Here is a 22,157-nt window from a genome sequence, read left to right on the forward strand (position 1 = left end):
AGTTAGTTTGGTGAGCCACAACGTCTTGCTGTCAGTCAATGGCTACGCTCGCGTCAAAGACTGGAGATCACGATCCAGGACGGGCGTGGCAACTTTGGCTGACTTGATCTGATTGGGCAGGAATACAGTCTACTACCCAATGGTGGAGTCTCCATCTCCGTGCTGAGAAAAGGCGTTCAGGTAAGACAACGCCCCTTTTACATAACTACTCCCTTTTTGGAGCATTAATGTTTAGGATGAATTATGCAAAATATATGAAAGATAATAGAAATCCATATCTTTAAAAGAATCTCAGTCTGTTCAGGTTATTCAATGTGACAAACTAAATTTCTGATGCAATAAAAATATTTTTAGGAGATACAAAAGTTTAGAAGACAGTCAAAAATGAAGGAAATAGCCAAGTTTTCCTTTTTATATCTCAGCCATTCCTCTGTTATTATTGGAACATAATATAACATCCATTTAGATTTAAGCAAATATCTTTGATACTTGTGGGGTAGTTCATACCTGTACTCTGTCACCCGTAGTTTTAACTTGCAATTTGTTGGATAATTAAGCTAAGGAAATCACTATATGCAAGGCAGAATCATACTAGGGACAAGTGCTGTGTAAATTGACTATTTGCAAATAGTGATCAAGATTTTTTTATATATCAAGACAGCTATGTTATTGATTGAATTGAAACTTTCAGTTCTAAGGAGCCAATCAGCAAATATTTGTACCAAATGATTAATAATTATCATGTATTGATTATAGTTTTGTTAGATAGTTAAGAGTCCTCTAAATGTGTTTTACATCTTATATTCTTCAAAGGTTAGATAAAATGTACTATGCAATATTTTAGGAAGGGAGTGGTGAATCAATCATAAGACCGTAGCGTTGTTATCTACAGTACATGAATAATTTTCTTTGACTTTCTGACATGTTGCATTCATCACTATTTAGTACTCCTACTACAACTTTCATTTTCTAAGAGGACCATGAAGAAATAATTTCATTTTAGCAGATAAATTGCCTATATTGACTGTTTTGTAGCTTGGTGCTTCTTTATCCTGTATGTTCCTACCCAAAACATTTACTTTCCTTCATATTGCCTGTATTTTTCAAAATATGAAGGTTTTTTTAAAAATTGGAGAATGGTCCATCATATACATACTGAGAATAATACATTCAGCCTCCTCTTGGCAAGATCAGTAAGGATGGCAAATGTTGCAAGATGTTGAAAGATTAGGGTTAGGGTTAATGGAAGTTGTTTTAGTTTGGCTAATTAAGGATTGTTATTTTTTCTACCTGATTTTTTTTAAAAAAACTTGTTTTTAAGAAGCATATGCAAAGTATCCAAAGAAATATTAAACACAGGTTTCAATTTGATTTATATTCAGCTTGATTCATATTGAGATTAGTCAATTTGCGTTACAACTGTAATTCTCAGAGTCTGTTGCTATGTTGAACCATTAGTTCATTTATTTCAAAACCACTGTATATAATAATTGAAAGTCAGCTATTTTCATTCTTTTATGTTATCCATACATTTAAATCTGTTTAATAATTATTTTAGTATAATATTTTATCCTTATTCCAGTGTTGGAACCTAGCTGATTTAAATATAATCCTATTGTAGAATATAAAAAGTAAAAGTTAGCCCTTTGCCTTGTTGGCAGCTACAAAAACAATAATGATTTAGTGTGATTTTCACCTTTGGTATACTCATCCGTTTGAATTTGACCCAATCTTTTCAGTTATCCATGTGCTAGGCTTGGTCTGTTTCCAGGTATATCTCATCATTTATTACTAAATTAGGTATGCCTTATTGCTCTAAAACTATTTGAGATAGAAAAAAGCATGACTTTTTGATACGATATGTGAGAGTTTATCTTTAGTAGTTAATAGATCTATTGCAGTATGATAGATTTATAACTGAAGTAATATGTTTTCTGTGTTCTTTTAACATGCTTACCATGTTTGTTATGATATGAAATAGAGTGTTTGAATTCAGAAGTAAAAAAGTAAAGGTAGTTTGTCCAGTTTTGCTCAACAGGAGCTCATCCTGTCCTGCAGTGCTTGGGTCTTGAACTGCCGACCTCCTGGTCGACAAGCTAGGCCATTGTGCCCACTAAGGAATAGGTAATTCTAAAGTGTAAGGAGGCAAGAGATTGGAGTTTTTAAGAAGCAAAGGAAGAGCATTCTGCATGTATTGTGAACTTTGAACTTAAGAGAAATTTCTTAGCACAAGGATAATCAGTTTCTGAGAAATAGTACAAGAAGAAAAGTGAAAGGGTAGATGTTATTTATGACGGAGACAGGAACCAAACATTGGTATTTGTAAGATATTCACAAAAATGTGATCATTGTTAAATCTTATGTTCAAGAAGCAATGGGACTTAAACCTCAGTTGCAAGTACAGAATCACACTGCACACACATTCCTTTATTTTATTTCTGCAATTATATCCCCTCATTTTGTGACACAATAATGAAATAATTGTGTATATCCATAAAGGTATATATCCATAAGTACACTCTTGTTTTTAAAAATGTAATAACTAGAACATGATTTAACAATAATTACTATTGTTTTTGAAATGACTTTTGATTTTCCCATAAGATTCCTAGTTCTGTCAGTATATGGAGCAACAGCTAACATTAATTCTCTATAATCTCCATGTTGAATTTGGATCCAAAATGCAGGCAACATTTTGGCTTCCTTTTCTTTCTTTCCTATGCATTTCTATATCTCTGACAAAATGAATTTCAATCAGTTGCCGTCTTTCAGGATGGCCTACCTAAAATGGCACTCTGTATGAAAAAAATTGGACGGAATATCTTGAATATTTGGAGAAAAAAAACAGGGTATAAATGTAGTAAAATTGCATTTAATTTTTACATGATTTATAGTCTCGTGACTATTGTTATCTGGATTTTGTTTCTTGCTTATTGTGGCTTATTCTACATCATCTGCAACTTCCTTATAGGTAAGGTTGGCTTCATGAATTATTTTACCCATCTTAACATATCACAAGATCGACCTTATTTTTTTATTTTTAAACTAATTTTTTAAATTTAATTTAATGCAAGCAAGTTATCTTCTTGGAATATCTGTGTAGTAAATATAGACTTTGCATAATTTCAAAATAATTAAATGAAATTTTCTCCTAATCTCATCAGTTTTTAACAGCCTTGGTTTTGAGAACTAAAATTAAATTTCTGTAGACCATGAATTATTTCTTGTTTTCTCACAAACTACTAAATATCAGAAATGTTTTAGAAGTATTTGTCATGTAACAGAGACAGCTGTTGAAAACTAATTGAATGGAATAGGGCAACCTTCCCCAATGTGATTCCAGTTCTGTCATTTTCCAGTATTCTTATCAAAACCATCATATAGCTCAACACATAGGAAAAACTAGTATAAAGGGTCCTGATACAGATACACGATCACAATTACAACCACAGAGTCCCTCTGTGAGGAAGATAAGCAATTAATAAGCTTGATATATAAATAAATTGAGACCAGAATTTTCATCGCTAAGCAAGGCAGTTGAGTCAGTCACACCTGTTTTTACAACTGTTTTTTGCGAATTGCTGCATTTGTTAAGTGAATCACACAGTTGTTAAGCAAATCCATCTACACCCATTGACTTTGCTTGTCAGAAGCTGGATGGGAAGATTGCAAATAGCAATCATGTGATCCTGAAAACTGGCTTGCATTAAACTAAATTTCAATTAATTATTAAAGAATACAGTAACACTATCCCTATATTTTCTAAAATGTAAAAGTGTAACTATTTGAGTCTCTATCACATATGCTATTTTTCATCTTGTTTAAGGTTGTTATTTCATTGCTGTAGTGAACCAGGAATTTAGTTTATTTATTTGAAAGGGAAATCGCAAGAAGTGTTGAGAATACTGAGAGATATCAATATTTTTTCATTGCAAAGCCTTGTATTCGGAGATCAAATTTAAAAAAGAGATAGCCTCCCAGTGACAATAAGATTAGTGAGAATTTATTTTCTTACTTCTTGATTCCTAGAACTCTACTTTTACTTAATTATATTTTAAATTTAATGCATTTAGTGTTTTGTGTGGCTTCATTATGGAAATGTTAATTTTCTCCAGCATGACGAGTGGAGAATCCACCAATGGGTTTTCCTCGTCTTCTGCCCGTAGACTAGTCGGCCAATTTTTGCTCCGCCTCTCCTCCTGAGACCTCCCTTCCCCAGTCTTGACTAGTCTTGAGCCTGATTAGGCCGAAATTCCTTGACTCCTGAATCGATGCTTCTTTAAGGTCGTACATTTCTTGTTATTTCTGGTTATTCTGAGGAGGGGGGACTTGCAAAGAACGAACGGCTGTTCATTTGTCCCTTCTCTGCCTGATCGGTCAATCGCAGCTCAGCAACGAGGCTGGCCTGAGTCCAGCCGATCGCTGGACAAACAAAGAGCCGGACGCCATTTTCCAGCCACCAAGCGTGACCCTGAACAAAGGGAGAGACAGTCTCCCTTCTCCTCTGATAGAAGCACGCAGATTGCTGTGGCTCAAGCATTGGAGAGCGGACATGAAGGCTAAGTGGTGCTTAGCGGTGGCATCCTAAAAGGGCGGGCGGCTCTTTGGCGAGGCGCTTGACCCTTACCTAATTGAAAACAAGGACAAATGCAAGATTCTGGCCCACCTGACAAAGAGAACAGAGAGGAGAGTTCCTTCCTATTCCCTCAGACTGTCTTTTTGATCTGATGCAGGCACGAATCGGGGCCTTTTTCCGTCCCTTTCAGCCCAGATCGGACCGCCAAACAGAGAGGCGGTAACAGGGACAGGTTCAGACAGCAGTTCCAAGCAAAGCGGCCCTTTTGAGGAGCGGGGGGGCGTCCCTACCGCAGATCCAAATGACGATGGGGGGCTCCCCCATTGGTGGCCGGCTAGCATTTTCACTCACAAATGGCAGGCCACAACCACGGATCTTTGGGTCCTAAATACCATCAGATTCAGCCTATCTCTGGAATTCCTCTCAACACCCCTGAAACGGTTCATCCCTTGCCCATCTCCAAAGGATCTGATCAAAAGGAACCTCATCAAGGAGGCCATCCAGCACCTTCTGGACATTCAGGCCTTTAGAACCGGTAGGAAGCGATCAGTGGGGACAAGGATTCTATTCCATCTTATTCATAGTCCCAAAGAATTCGGGGGGTGGGGGTGGAGAGCAATACTAGACCTAAAAAGTCTGAACAGACACTTGGTGTTCAGAAAATTCAAGATGCAAACCCTTCACTCGATATTAGCAAGCATCAGAAAGAGGGGGACCTTCTGACATCCATAGACCTGACGGAGGCCTACCTTCACATTTCCATACTTCCGGACCACCGGAGGTTCCTCAGGTTCTACCACACAAGTCAATACTTCCAATACAGGGCCCTACCTTTTGGACTTTCTTCAGCTCCCAGGGTGTTCACAAAGGTATTGGCAACGCTCGCCGTGCACCTGAGAACAATTCTGGTACGCATCCAATGCTATCTGGATGACATTCTCATCCAATCCTCGTCGGTCCAGAGAGCACAGTCAAACCTGGCACTGACTCTTGACAACCCTTCAAGAGCACGGATTCTCAGTAAATTTCCAAAAGAGTCAGACTGTTCCTTCGACCTGTCTCCTTCATCTGGGAGCGGTCATAGACACACAAAGTTGCACGGTCCATCTCTCTCAAGACCACCAACGCAGCATTCGAAGCCTGGTCAGACTCATCCGAAGGAAGTGAACCACGACACTGGCCACACTCTCACAGTTATTAGGAAAGATGGTGTCATGCCTCACAATCGTGCCTTGGGCACGGTTACACTCCAGAGAGCTGCAGTGGTTCCTACCCCCATTTCAGAGAGAGGGGATAGGCTCCTCAAACTGAAGAGTAAAGGTGCCACCAAAGGTCCTGAAGTCACTCCACTGGTGGTCTTCCCCAGCGATGGGAAAGGGGCACTTGTTCAAGGAAACCAACTGAGTCACTCTGACAATGGATGCCAGCCTATTCGGTTGGGGACCGCACCTGCAATCACAGCTAGCACAGGGTCAATGGTCAAAGAAAGACCTAAAGCACAACATAAACTGGCTAGAACTCAGAGCCATACACCTGGCCCTTCATCACTTCCGCAGCGCAGTGGCGCATCGACACGTTTTGATACGTCAACTGACGGAGGCACGTGATCCAGGGCTCTCATGACCGAAGCACAGGCACTGGGAACCTGGGCAGAAAGCAACCTAGCCTCCATCAAGGCCTAGCACATCTCAGGAGAAGCAAATCACCAGGCAGACTTCCTGAGCAGGGCGACGATAGACCACTCAGAGTGGAGCCTGCACCCTGCTCTCTTCAGGGAGGCATCAGAGAGATTTGGCCACCCAGTGCTGGACCTGTTTGCCAGCCCAAAGAATGCTCAGCTTACGAGGTCTTCTCCCGTTTTCCGACACCAGGAGCAGAGAGAGCGGATGCACTCCGAGGCCATTGGCCAAAAGGACTGCTGTATGCATTCCCACCACTTTCTCTGATACAAGCAACCATCAGGAAGATATTACAGGAACAAGCAGAGGTAATCAACTCATTGCACCGCACTGGCCAAGACGGCCGTGGTTTGCCAATCTCGTAAACCTATCTACATCCCCACTGTGGAGGATTCCGCACGACCAAATCTCCCTCAACTAGGGGTCCCTGCTACATCCAGAGCCACAGTGGCTCTAGTTGGCCGTCTGGTGCTTGAGCGGAGTCTCCTAGAGAGAGACAACTTCTCACAAAGAGTCATCAGGACACTCCAAGCCTCTAGAAGGCCTACAACTAACAAGATCTATGATTCCACTTGGAAAAATTACTGCAGTTGCTGCAACAGACAACACCTAGACCCTTGTAGCATCTCTATCCCAGATATCCTAGAATACCTAGCAGAGGGTCTGGATAGGGGATTAGCACCTAACATAATTCGTAGACAGGTGGCCGCCTTATCTACCATCCTTACCTATGGTAACTGCGAATCTCTAGCCAGACACCCATTGGTGTGATCCTTCATCAAGGGCGCATCAAACAGTAGGCCACCCGTGATCCACAGATACCCTTCCTGGGATCTACCTAAGGTCCTACAGGCCATCACTTTACCTCCATTTGAGCCTGTCCGGACCCGCGACCTACAATACCTGACCCTTAAGATTGCCTTCCTAGTTGCTGTCATCTCAGCAAGGCATATCTCAGAATTAGCAGCACTGTCCATGAGGGAGGATCTTTGTACCTTCCACACGGACAGGATGGTGTTACGTTTGGACCCCTCCTTTGTTCCAAAGGTCAATTCCCTATCTCACAGAGTATAGGAGGTGGTGCTACCAAACTTTTGCCCCGAGCCCTCCCATGAACTGGCACGCAAGTGGCACACCTTAGACGTTCACAGAGTTTTAAAACAATACATCAAGTGAATGGCACTCTTCCGCAAATCGGAAGCACTATTTGTCTCCTACTCTCACACAAGAGGCTGAAGGGTCACTGCATCCACAATCGGCAGATGGATTAGAAGATGTATAGCAGAGGCATACAGGGGGCAGTCCCTGACGGTCCCCAGTCGAATCACCGCACACTCCATGCGCAGCGCTGCCACCTCAGCAGCATGGGCAACCCAGGCTTCGATTGAAGAAATATGTAGAGCGGTTATGTGGGCGTTGCCTTCCCCCTTTATAAGACAGTATAAATTAGATAGATTCGCATCTGCAGAGGCTTCCTTTGGCAGGAGGGTACTCCAATGCGTAGTATCAGAGAGTGGGACACAGGTCCAGACGGCCTCCCACCCACAAGGACAGTGAAGCTTTGGTATGTCCCATTGGTGGATTCTCCACTCGTCATGCTGGAGAAGGGGTGTTGGTCTTACCTGAACGCCTTTTCTCAGCATGACGATGGAGAATCCACTCCCACCCTTGAGGTCAGTCAGATCCTGTGAGGGGAGAGGATGGAGTCAACACAACGAAACGTAGCCAAAAAAAGCTTTTGCCTCTGTCGAGACTGGGGAAGAGAAGTCTCAGGAGGAGAGGCAGAGCAAAAATTGGCCGACTAGTCTTCGGGCAGAAGACGAAGAAAATCCATTGGTGGATTCTCCATCGTCATGCTGAGAAAAGGCATTCAGGTAAGACCAACACCCCTTTACATGTTATAAGAAGGGCATGTATCTTCCACAAACATTTTGTATTGGAAAAATATCCAATATAAATATGTATGCTTATGAAAAAATAATATAAATAATATATTTCTATTTTATATACAGTACATTTATGTATTTATAAAATATAATACAATAAAATATAAACAATAAAATTGTGCATAAATATTTCTTGAACAAATGTCATGTAGGCCTTTTAAAAAATTCTTAATGCCTTAAGTTAATTAAAATCTCCTTTGGTAATGAATCTCCATAATTATTGTCTTTGTTTTTTGTTTCTCTTTTGTACTAATTAAAAACAATTATAATAAATCCGTACATACCTAATATATAATTAAATCTGATTTTTTAAAATTTATTTTATAATGTTTTTCTCTGACATCTCAAAGTGATGCACCTCAGATATCTTGTTTCATTTTATCCTCACAGTAACAACAGTAATGTGTTTGTGCTGAGGGAGATTGTTGAGTGCTACCTAAAGACACCCAGGGAAATACATAGCTGTAGTTCTCTTTGGTCCTCTTTGGTTCAAGTCCTTAACCCCTTGCTGTCAGTGTCAAGTACTGTTGGATTTGTAATACTGTGATTTCAGGGATGTCTTCCAGGGGACTTGTGGAAAAAGTGCATTTTCCCCTTTGAAGAGGTATTTCCTCAGAGTCAGATATTTATTCTCTTTCAAGCCTCTAAGGAAGCTTCAAAGCTAATTGTATTTTATTATTGGAAAGGGTTTAGTAGGATAGGCAATATTCATTTTCATTTTAGCCTTGTAGAGAAATACATTTAGTTTTAAGTATGGTTTTGAACATCACATTAAAACATATTCTAATATTTATTTGGAGATTGCTTCATTACAATACTCATGACTATTTTTAACTATCTTACAAGCATGTATTTCCTTTGAATTGTATAGATTTTAAGAAAAGTGAATGCATCAGGGACAGGTAAGATTCTAAGATGGCTCCATTACTGCAGTTAATATTCACTCTCTCTTATGCCTTGTGGTTTTATATTTTAGTAATAATTATTTTATATTCTTAATAGTTTATTGGTTTTGTATATTTATTGTTTTAGTTTATTATTTACATGTTCATAGTAACTTTTTGTGTGATGGACAGCCATCTAAATTTGATAGATGATGGATATGAGAGAGATTTTTCAACATACCTCAAAACATGCAAACCCATTTACAAGGCATAATCTCCTGAATATATTTTTTTTACATGACTGATATCCAGCTATTTTACTAACCTGATGAATACATTTTTAAATATGTGGGGTAGAGAAAATGCCAGTGTTTCTACTATAACAGAGGTATGAAAGTCTAAATTGTGCTTATCTGATCTTGAATGCATTATACCTACAATATAGAAAAAATATTATCCGTGATTTAACATGAGCCAATAAAAAGAGTATATCTAGCTCCAGGTTAAACTGGAGCTGGTTTTAATTATATTAATTCTGGTAATGAAATGTCTGCAAACAAACTACCAAGCTCAAAAGCACCAAGGACTCCACAATTTAACATGTAATTATTTTCTGCCCTTGCTGAACAGTGGTTATTTTAAGGAGAAAGAGTACTAAATAAAGCCTAATATTTTATGAATGTTCATTTATATTTTCAAAGTTATTTTTTTAATTTCCTCGTGGTTTGAGATCATTGTTGTTCGGATTAGATGCAACATAGCATAGATCTTCTGGAAAGTCTTAGTTTTTTCTTAGTATATTCTTTCTGCAAATCTCTGGTCTTCCATGATAGCTAAAAAATCAGGGGACTTCCTTCCTTTGTGGCCTCTAAGGAGCAACTTCAGGCCCATTTAAGGTCCCCTAGCAGGCAGAAATCAGCTGTAGGGTGTGGAGCCCTGTGATCCCTCAGCTGCTGCACTACTGCGCAAAACCAGAAGCCACAAATGCCATATTTTTCAATAACCTTTATTGAAACAGGGTTAAAGTCTGACAAATTTGGAGTTTTCCATTACAATAAAGAAGGCATTGCCTATACTCTAAAGTTCAATAAATGAAATGGAACTTGTCAGTGAGATGAGTCAAGGTCTGCAATTAGGGAGAGTTTATAATCTTGCCCCAAAGAAACATAGTATTTCAAATTCATAGTATTTCTGATAGTAATGTGACATATATATATATAAATTATAAACTATAAGATTTTTTAAATTGAGCTGAATATTGAGTCTTGCTAAAAAAAAAAGAAAGCTGAGATTGAAGGATGCAATCTGAGGCAGTATAATCTGCAGAACAAATACTGAATTTAAATGGAATGGTCCTTTGAATGAGAATATTTTGAAAAAACTAAAATATTAAAAGAGTTTATTCCTTTTGTTGGTTTTTCCAAACTTTTATTTAACTTGTCCCAGTGGCTGATGGGCATCTTACAAGGTAATTTTGAAGTTAACAATTTCATCATCTTATAAAATAGCAAATATATAGTTTGCCAGAAAAATTAATAGACTCTTAGCCAAAAACTGAACATAAAATAAAGAGCCATTTAACTTTTATCAGCCAATAAAAGACAAGCCATCATTCTATTCTTCAGTAAATAAATACTGTTTTCTCGGATCATTGCAGCAATTTCAGTGACAGAATTATTTAATAGTTGTGTAGTGTTGATGAAAAAGCCTTTGTAATTGTAGATAAGTGAGATAGAATCCTTTAAATCTGAAATTGATTATTCACCCCTAGCATACCCATAACCCTTTTGAGTATGGTATAGATCAAGTGAAATGAAAGGAAAATTCAATTCAGTAAATCAGTTCAAAGTTTATTTTGATCAAAGACAGTATTAAACAAAACAATCAATGAACTCTATAAGTATAAGAGGAAGAGGAAGGTCAGATATGAAGCACAAGCTAAAAAGTTAGAATATTATTATTGCTGCTATAGCTATTAATATATTAATTGGATCTCTCAAGCTAGAACCAAAGTGTTATTTGTCTTAGTTACTTAATATTATAACACAAATCCAAGTAATTAAGACAGAAATAGGCAAAAAGTAAAGTCTCTATCCTTATTTAGAGTTATGGAGATGTTAGCTGAATTTTTATTGCTGGCAGCATTACAGAATTTGGCAATATCCAGGGAGGCAAAGTCTATTTCAACCAAAAGAAGATTTGTAAATAGAATTATCAGAAAGATTTGGATATTTCACTAGAAAAGGGAAAATAAAATGGATTCCAGTACCCCTATTTAAAAAAGAATATCAGGCAATAGATTCTGTAGTGCCATGAGTCCATGCAATTGTATAAAATGTCCAAAATATTACACATTTTTATCACTTACTCTCATGTCTTTTGTTCCATTTGAAATCCATATTTGGAAGTGTTATTAACTATTCATAATCTATTTGTTCTGTCATCTTAATCACAGCACAACAATCAAGCCCTTTCTTATCTTCATATGTGAATAATAAGGCAAAGCAGTACAATTAAGCCATAAGTCTCCATTGGTTTCCCAATGAATCCCAGCTTTCTTGTGTGGGATGTTGTTTTGTTTTTGCATTGCAGCTTTCAGTGGAAACTGCATCCACATTCCATTGCTTTTGTTAATTGTGCCTGGTACTTAAAACATTTGTAAAGAGGAGGCAGGTAGGTGGGGCATATTGGGGACAATGTGGGGGAGGGTAACTGGTTTAGGAATTGTCCATTCAGGTCAGAGTTTAACTCTAGTGGCCATTCATCAGATGTTGGTTGATTGCTATACAATCCTTGGAGACATTTTACTTACCCATCCCCCTCCTCGCTCTTTGAAAGCAGATGGGCCAAAAAGGGAGTATGACACTTGAACATTCATGTTTTTTGTTTTACTGTGCACTGTAAAGCCCTATCCTAGAGCAATCAACTTTATAGCCTTGCTCTGGTACTCCTTTGCCTGCTGTGGCTATAAAAGATGAATAGCCCCGTGTGATATACCTTCTCGCTTTGGAAAACGTAGCAGGTTCCTATAGATAGAGTTTTGCTTGTTTGTTTGAATGCACATGAGTAATTCAAAAAACATTTCCTCCTGTCTGAGGAAATGGGCATTAATGCAAGTCTTGAATGTGAATAGCTTTAGCATTCGCAAATAATTCTTAGCACAAATACACTCTACTTCTTTGTCATTAACTCCTGTTCCTGCTTCTGATAATGATCTTAAAAAAGAAATGTTCCTAAGTTTGGTCTGAAATACTTTTTTAAAAAAGTATTTTATTGGTTTTCTATCATTACAATTTATTTGTGCTGAATAAACAACGTGTTGGTCTTGGTTGATTTTTGCCTAGTCATAAAGATTAAGTTCTTTATGACTCTCTATTCCGCTTTTCCAATCATTGATAAAATAAGTTCCATGTTTGAAAGTATACTGTATCTTCTTTTCCTTTGATTCTCAATGTGAGTCTGTCCATTTCCGCACAGTCCAATATTTTCTTAATTATCGTTTCCTCTGATGGTGTTGTCTCACTTTACCGATGTTGCGCAAATACAATCCTCGCTGCATTTAATATATGTAATGTTAAATATACATTTTGTTTATCAAACTTTTCTGGCATTATGCCTGAAATACTTAAAAAACGTAATCTACATCAGGAAATTTGAAATGCTATTCTATTTTATATATTTTCTATAATAATGAAAATTCTAAATAAACATTTTAGTGCAATTCCAAATCATTCCCAATATTTGCATTTCAGGATTTGAGCCTTTGGTCTTCATTTCTGTGTCACGTTTCACTTTTTTTCAAACACTAGTAACTAAGTAGACATTGGCTAGATGAGGCCAATATCATCTGGGGTCAGGTTTAGGAATGTTCCATGAATGACCTGCAAAGTGGAGCTTTTAATTAAAACCAGCCTGTAAGCAAATAAGTGGGCTTCCATGCATGTAGCAGTTCTTGTTTTTGTGCTATCTCCCTATTATAATATAACTATTATGTCTTTTTTCTCTACTGTCCCTAGAAATGTCATTCTTTTGCATTCCAAACAGAGTTTGAATCCTAGTAACAGTTATCTTCTTCTTCTTCTTGTGCCATATCCGTTATCAGACATTGGCGATCATGTTGGCGATCCTGTTTTTATCAGCAGCCGCACGAAAAAGTGCTGCTGAGTTTTGTCCAAACCAGTATGGGGACATCTAATATAAACAGGTTTCTCATTGTCTTTTTGGGGGATTTTCTATGACATAGCAATCTTATCTACAGCCATAGGATTCCTGCTACAGGCTATCCTTGACTTAAAACTATTCGTATAGTGACTGCTCATAGTTACGACACTGAAAAAACTGACATATGATTGTTTATCATACTTACGACTGTTGCAGCATCTCCACAGTCATATGATTAAAATTCAGACACTTGGCAACTGATTCATATTTATGACAGTTGCAATCTCCCAAGGTCATACGGTCATCTTTTGCGACTTTCTGACAAGCAAAGTCAATGGCAAAGCCAAATACACTTTACAACTTTGTTACTAACTTAACAACTGCAGTGATTCATTTATCAATTGTGGCAAGAAAAGTCGTGAAATAGGACAAAACTCACTTAACAACTGTTTTGCTTAGCAACATAAATTTTGGCTCAGTTGTGGCCGTAACTCGAGTACTACTTGTAGGGGTTACGTGTTTAAATAATTACCTTATTTAACCTCCATGTCCTGATATGACTAACCAAATTCTATCACCTATTGAAATAGACACATAAATAAATAAATAAATATACATAGTAATATACTACTACTTCAGAGATAATTGGACAACTTCACTTTGGGTAAGTTTAATATGTCATATCTAATTATCATCTTATTTTTGTGAATAACAACAACAACAATAACAGTTTGGCCAGGACATAGAAAAGTAGCACATTGCTTATGAGAGTGTAAATTCGCTTTCTAATCAGAATCTTCCATTATTTTCTTAAAACTTCCTTGCAAAATTTGAATAACCTTGGAGTACTCTATAATGCAAAATTAGTTTTCTGCTGGAAACATATTATATTGTGAATAGAACCTGGCTTGCTCATCTCTGCAACAAATGGAAACAAAGGTACAATTCAGTTAGCAATTCACACGTAGCACATTTTCATAATAATAAATAAATATCCATTGTTGTAATTTATTTGATAAACGATGATTAGGTGAACTGGAAAAGTGACCAGTTGAGAGAATGCTGTTAAGCAGAACAAAATACCAGTCAGATTGAATTCCTTTTTGCGAGTGAAAAGCTGCAGTCTGTGTGTGGAACTGCACATTCTTAGTCAGAGGACATGGCAAGGAACAGCTGGGAAGAGAAGTGTTGGCAAGCAACAACTGTTTAGTATTATACGGCAGCAGATAGACAGAATATATTTTTATAGGACAATAGCCAGTAGATATTTCATGCTTTTTAATGTAAGAAGTAGTTAAGTATTATTATTACACAACCATCACCACTACCCCAAATATGGAAGTATATTGAACAAAGGAAAGAAAAGGGACAATTTTATTACCTCACACTAGGCAGGTACAACTGTAAAGATTGGTACCTTGCACACCTTTTGGACTATAATTCCTATCTCATGTCACAGGTTCTGCCCATTGGAAGATCCGTATTGACAAAAGGCAGTACTGGTAGTCCTCTAGATAAGACTGGACAGCCATTTGTCTGAAAATGGTATAGGGTTTCCTGCCTGAGGTTGACTAGATGACCTCCAAGGTCCCTTCCATCACCACCACCACCACCACCACCACCACCACCACCACCATTATTATTATTATTGTTGTTGTTGTTGTTGTTGTTGTTGTAATAATAATAATATAGGTCAAATAACAAATGTTCAAAGTTATGACAGATACCCCCAAACTACATATATGGTCCTCTTTCAAAATTACAATGGCTGCATCACCCCTATGGTCATTCGCCCATACAACCGACCATGGAGATGCTGCACCAGCCCCACCTCTCTTCTCCACACACCTTTACACAACCTCAGTGCTTGGGCCTGCTACCTATGCCCCCTGGAAGCAGCCACCATTTTCAGCTCTTTGACAATTTCTTGAAGAAAATGGAGGCTGCTTTCAGAGCTTTCTACCCAGATCAACTACAAACTTCTGCTTCTTGTTGGCTTTGGGAAACCAGACCCTGCATACTAAGGCAGCAGCTTCAGGATGAGTTTCCCAAAAGCTTTCTCTTGCTTTAACCCCCCCCCCTTCTTCAATAAAGAAAACAAAGCTGGAAGGGGAAAGACTTCTTGATCTTTTGCTCTCTCCCCTTCCCCCAAATTAGGTGCTAAAACTAAATTCCCCTTCTCTGCTTTCTAACCAATATCCCTTTTAAAAACCTTACCTTTACTCCAGGCTGAAGAGTAAAGGAAGGAAGGAAGCAAGCGAAGAAACTCCCTTCTATAGTTTTTTGACTTGAGCAGCTGCAGAAAAAAATTCATCTCAGAAAGTTTTGCTGCCACATGCAGCCAAAAACAGGATAGAAGCTGGTAGCTTGCAAAACTTTTAACTATTTGCCTGACTCCCTGTAGGACCCAGCTAGGACTTCATGGGGGGGACAACATGGGGTATCTCAGAGTTGGAAGAGGCCTTGGAGGCCTGAGGCAGGTGAGCTTGCTTGGCACTAGGCCTCCCGGGATCTCCCCCACCCCTGAGGCACCCTGTGCTTCACTTAATGATTCACACAATTCAGTTAAGAGCAGGGATGGCTGGTCATTACTTGAGGCAATTCATTTAATGTTTTTTCCTCACTTCGACCCTAATAGGCAGACTCCGTTACAGTTGTAATTCAAGGACTAACAGTAGAGAACACCACTACAGATGGAGATATTATTTTCTTTAGTAATGGAGATATGCTATTAAAAAGAGTACCAACTAGTTTAAAGATGAAAAGGACAATCCAAAGATTATCTTTTACTTCACTGTATCTTAACATCAACATCTCTTAGCACAAGAGCCTCAAACTAGTAAAAGGAAAGAATGGCTCTTCATTTCATTAATGATTCTTCTGGCAACATAGTGTTTGGGTAGAAATTTTTGCAATTGTAAAGCTTAATCTCACTTGTTAAACACTAAAAATATTATTTTGCATATCAATTCTATATTCTATAATAAAAAATGACTTGTTTGGCATTAGGTAGTTCCTACTGCTACCAAGCCATTTTTTAAACTATAGTCAGCTGAACTAGAGGCTTTCTTTAATGATCTGTTAATTGGTTTGATTACTTTTTCCTCTCTTTTGTGGTTTGTGTGCACTGATGACTCCCACATTGTATTCCTGTGGAAAGTAGCATCTGGATCTGCATGACAGCACTGCTCTCTGGCCTTTGACCTAGCTTTGCTTCTGGCATTAACTGTTTCAGAGGGTTAATAGTAGGTTTTAGCTTGAAGCAGAGTTCTTGCTCCTATTGACGCCATTTTCTTTGTGGGTTGCTGGCCCCTTTAAGCCAAAGTGGGGGGGGGCGATGCTTCTAACCACCACAACAACTGTGATGTTAACATGACTCCATAGGTGGCCTGCATGATCTTCTTTCTGTGCTTTTAGGATTTTTTCTGTGTAGGATTTTTTTTTAATGAGCACACTTACGTTTGGGAATAAAATGCAATCTGATAGAAAATAAAGTGACAGCTGCTGTGATCTGCCAAAGCACAAATGTTGAATTTTATGGGATCCCAGGCAATAGTAACACTGGTAGTTATTTCTGACTCTACAGATTCATTGTCTTCATTTAAAAAAAAGTTTTTTATGGATACTCAACTTTTGCCATGTGGATTTTAATGTGTGCATGATTAAGTAATTAATTGAATTGCCCAATATTCTGAAAGTAGGCTTGGATATACAAACTACATATTCAATTTTGTTTGAAAGGGACATTAACAATTTTGGAAGTGACATTCAAACATAGTTTTATTAATATTGAAACTCATTTTTGTTGAGGGATTGTTATACATTGATATGAGTTGTTAAATTGGAACAATTCAATATCATAGTTATTTTTACAGAATAATGAATGAGGATATGCCAAGAAAATAGAAACAATGAATGCTACTATTTTACATAATTATAGAACACAATTATAGTATTACATTTCTTGTAATTTGAACTATTTGTGTTCTACAGAGGTAAACATATAAAACTGTTGTGGAGTAGTAAAAGATGGTATAAACACTACTGAGTTTTTTCTTAATATCTAAATGAGAAGCACTCTTAGCTCTCTGTTGCTTCCCTCTGCTGGATGAAATGTGAAATAAGCTTTGTTATTTGCTGATGAATAAATCAGCTAATCCCTTGACACAATATTTTGGGAAAGTTCACTGGAGTCTGTTTGAGGGTTATTAACTAAAACATTTTATCTAAATAAATAGTAAATTAAGAGCTTAGCCGGAAGGAATTATATAAATCTAATGGCACTTCAAAGTATATAATTTATAAAAAAACTAAACAAAATAAAAAAGTTATTCTCATACCTTGAATTAAACAATAAGAAACTTCTACTGTCCCCTCTGCAGTGTACTTTATAGATTGCCCACTTAGGAAACAGCTTTTAAAACAAATATATCTTAAATCTCCTGTTGACATGCATATTATTCAATACTCTCTCTGTCTCAGGTGCTGCATTTCTACTGTGATGCTTGTTCTGTTCCCATTTGTCGGGAATGCACCATGGGACGCCATGTCGGCCATAGCTTTATCTACCTCCAAGAAGCTTTGCAAGACTCCAGAACCCTTACTATTCAGCTGCTAGCAGATGCACAACAGGGTCGCCAAACTATTCAGGTAAATATGTAGCTTAACTAGGGATTGATATTCTTTGAAGTCTCTCAGTCTATTGTGGGACAATCATCATTGATAGGCTAACCATTGTTTCTCAATCTAAGCAATGGGTGGACTTCAACTCTGGCTGGGGAATTCTGGAAATCTAAGTCAATACAGCTTAAGTTGGTCTATTGAGCTAAGCACTGAGCTAAACACTACTGGATCTGCTATAAAACACTTCTGTATACATTCTGCTATGCCATTCTCTTGAATGATGTAGAAATGTGTCACGTTGTGTGATACCTGGATTCGTGAATATAGGTTTTAAATATACTTCAGAGATGTTATGAAATATATGTAAATACATTATTGTTTTTAAAATCTGCCATTCTATTGTGCCCTTTTTTCCTTAACAGAAGGGAAAAAACAGAAGAAATCAAAGAAAAAAATAGATATAGAAGTGTGTGTGTGCGCGCACGCGTGAGGGGGGGGAAACCAGAGAAACAGAATTTAGAGTGAGGATCACGCTGGAACAAGCCATTACAAAGCAGAAACTGGGATTATGTCCATTTACAATCTCTGTGGAAAGATTCCTTCTAACTTGTTAAATTTTGGTAGTTAACTATCTAAAACTTATTTTTTCTTAGTCTGTTGCAAGATTTCCCCCCAATGCATCATTATTTAAAGCTATCTGAAGGTCTACATATACATATAAGTATATGTATTTGCTTTTGAGAGTCTTTGGACATTTGGTCACAGTTAGACTGATCTTTTTGTCTTTCTATAAAATGAGGGAGATATTTCAAATTGCAGTTTTGGTTCTTCATTACACAAATGTTATCAAACTGCTTTGTTTGGTTTTTATAATCTAAGATTTGATAGGCTCTCTGGAAACTTTACATAAGCCACTCTCATTGCTGGGTCAGTTAAATTAAATTGGTACTTCTGGCTAAAGGGAAAAAGTATTACTAGCAGTGTATTTTCTTGAAAGTGGTTTCTTAAAAGCTTTGATCTAATAGCCTCAGTGACTCAATAATTGGTGCATGATAACCATTTCCAAAAATACAACTTGTTTTTAATATTCACAAAGTGGCAGATGTTTATCTTTGGACAAGCATTTTCTGAGATGCCATTAAACCAGTTAAGCAAGTCTAGCTCATCTTAAAATCAAAATTTGTAGGAGATTTTTTTCCTAAGCTTGTGGGTCTTTTTCCTGGTCTAGAATGTCATAGAGGCATTACTTCTTGGATTGTTGGCATTCTGTCAGGTTTTAAATACTTCAAATAAAGCACAGTCAGAAAAGCATACCCTACATCGTTCCGAAAAATTCTCAGCTGGCAGATTGATTTTTAAAAGATGTTACAAATTTGGATCATGCATCCAAGTCTTTTTTTTTTTTTAAATACCTTTCTGAAGATTTTAAGACATAAAAATCTTTAAGAAAAAACGTATTAGAGAGATAAAAAAGGAAGGGCTTTCTTGCCATAGAGGTAAACTATCATTTTTTAAAAAAATTCAGGCTGCTAGTAAAACTTTTTTTTGTTTAAATTGTTGTTGTTGGTAAAATAATAGATAAATGGCTTTGTACAAGCAAATAGCATTTAGCATCATCTTTATTTACAGGAAACCCTCTGTGTCCAATCCATGAGTAGTTGTACAATTCGGTACTCCAGTATTAGTGCTACTTTTATTTTTGAGTCTGTCTACCTGGAAAAAATGTGACAATAAGTATGTCTGTGACAGAAGATGGATTAAAAAAAAGTAGGCAGCAGGGAGCAACCTCACTAGTTTATAAACAGGTTAAAAGATACCTGAGTCTTCTAGACTTATATGCAATCTTTCCTCCTTTCTGATTGAATGAATATTTGAGAGCAAATGAATTATTGGCTTCCTATTGCCAGAAAACCAAGCATTTGGACCAAACCCAACTCCAGGTAATCATCCCTTAACCATTCATTCAGGAACCCTGAGCAAGTGGTAATGAGGTCTGATCCACAAAGTTACACCATTTCAGTGTCTCTCTCTTTCTCCACCCCACCGTCAATGATTTTGATACCAATTAGGATTGTTAGGTGAGGATAATCTATGCCTAATTAGGTAACTGGCAGAGACAAATCAGATGTTTTAATGGCAGCAATAAATCAGAAATCTGTTTATGCCTGGTAGAGCAATACAAAGAAAGGCAGAAATTCATGTAGAAGATCTTGACCTTTTATTATAAAAGCCTACGTGGTTGCTAAACTGTAGTAAAAGAATAACAGTGGTTGCCTGGATGTCAGTTGCCCTATCTTTTGGAAGTGGAAAATAAATTTAGTTTGGGCCCACAATAAAATGTATGTTGCTTATGTGCACTGATGGACCAGAGACATTACATGAACATTACAAAATTCCTGTTTTTGTAATAAGACAACTTCACAAAGTAGTATAATCTGAAATCTGGAGCTATCTTCCAGGACGTATTGCTTCCATTGCTGAGAATCTCTCCTTCCCACCCCTACATCTTATCCATGTCTTACAGCTACCATAATGCAAACAGATATGTTGCTATCCCAGTAAATCATTCTTTTAGAAAACTCATCCACAATAGAAGCCCAAGAGGTATAAACGTATATGCTTTCCCTCAGGCCTCCCAAAATTGGTTTTCTTGAACCCATTTCTCAATCACAGCAAGGACATTTAAAGTGCAGGTTTTATCTGCATTAGGTAAAGGGAACTCTCTGTTAAGCAGTTTGGGGTAATGGAGGAAAAGGGAGAAACACTACCTTATCCATGTTAACCATATTTTATTCATAAATCTTAAGATTTCAATTGAAGATATGTTAAAGCACAACTTTTTGTCTTTTTCAGCAGTGATAGTCTTGAAAATCCTGAGCTATGTAATGTGTGCTTAAGAATGTGTATCTCTCTCTCTCAGTCTAAACCTTATTACTTTGGGGATACATTAGGCTAAATGGGAATGTTATTGACCCATAACTTCCTGTTATTTTTAGGTTATTAGAAGTTATCATGGAAATCATTTGACATTGTGGAGGAAAGAACATGTATTTTTACTCTCCTCTTAATTAATAAATTATGCACTTTCACAACTGTATTAACAGATTGTTGTTTACTAAAATATTAAAAGCATTTTCTTCATGATGGTTTTCAGTTATTGCAGGGCAAAATGCCTGTGGGTATATTCATACAGTCCAGAAAACATGTTGATAGTTGATAAGATGCAACAATGCTAGAAATATAATTAAATTATTTTGAAATGTTTTCAATGTGTGCTGATCATGTTTAAATGAAATCAATTATATTATTGAACGTATTAAGAAATTGGGAAGACTGAATTTAGATTCATGACTCTTCTACTTTAAGTCTTGCTGCCACTGAAAGGGGGCACAGAAGAGAAAGAACAAACAGAAATTAAGAGCAGAGAACTGCAAGGCATATTGAGGGGCAACACACTCAAAATCCTGAATGGCTGGATTTAATCTACTGTAAGGTCTCCAGCTGGGATGCAGGTAGAGGCTGGTCCATGCTATTATGACGAATACAGATATTTCCAGTAGTTCTATTGATTGAATTGAATGAGGAAGGCTGATGGGGATATGATTTGATAGGCAAGTACAAGGCTTCTCTTTTTCACAAAACGTGATGTAACTATATATACTGTGAATGAATTAAAAGAAGCAAGGTCTAATATATGTGAATGGAGATTCCTGTGTAGTAGCTTAAATCAAAGTTCATGGCAGTAGAAGGTATATGCATTATTTGAGCCAAGAGATGTGGATCTGGGGACATATACCATTTTGGAAAAATCACTTTGTTTCTGAGAAAAACAGTCTGTTTTACTAGTTCCTAATTCACAGAAGATTTTAACACTGCCAGCCCACTTTCAAAGGCTGATTATATTGGTCAAGATTTGAACATGCTCTAAATATCTTATGTTTCTATTTGGTAAACAGGATTATTTTGTGCTTCAGTTCTAAAAATAAAATGAATTGCTTAATAAATGCTCTGTCTTCTGTTGTACAATTAATTGACTAAAAGTATTTCTTTTTTGTTGTTGTTATAGCTGAGTATTGAGCAAGCCCAAGCTGTAGCAGAACAAGTTGAAATGAAGGCAAAAATGGTACAATCTGAAGTGAAGGCTGTGACTTCCAGACACAAGAAGGCTTTAGAAGAAAGAGAATGTGAGCTGCTGTGGAAGGTAAAAAATACATCTATGAACTTCAGTGGTATACTTCTATGTTTTTTTAAGTATCTATGGAAGGAAAGTTGCTTATAAAAGATGGTA

The 22,157-nt window shown here is 37.2% G+C and overlaps 1 protein-coding gene across 1 annotated transcript in view; it reads left to right on the forward strand.

Annotated features, from left to right (window-relative positions):
* TRIM71 (tripartite motif containing 71) overlaps positions 1–22,157 on the forward strand; it is a 49,876-nt gene that overhangs the window by 16,230 nt on the left and 11,489 nt on the right. The window contains exons 2-3 of the mRNA XM_015812530.1: positions 17,729–17,896; positions 21,936–22,070. Of these exons, the coding sequence (XP_015668016.1) occupies positions 17,729–17,896; positions 21,936–22,070 (303 nt within the window). The remainder of the gene's footprint in view (positions 1–17,728; positions 17,897–21,935; positions 22,071–22,157) is intronic.

This window comes from Protobothrops mucrosquamatus, unplaced genomic scaffold (assembly GCF_001527695.2).
Source record: "Protobothrops mucrosquamatus isolate PMUCROS unplaced genomic scaffold, P.Mucros_1.0 scaffold_5, whole genome shotgun sequence".
NCBI lineage: Eukaryota > Metazoa > Chordata > Lepidosauria > Squamata > Viperidae > Protobothrops > Protobothrops mucrosquamatus.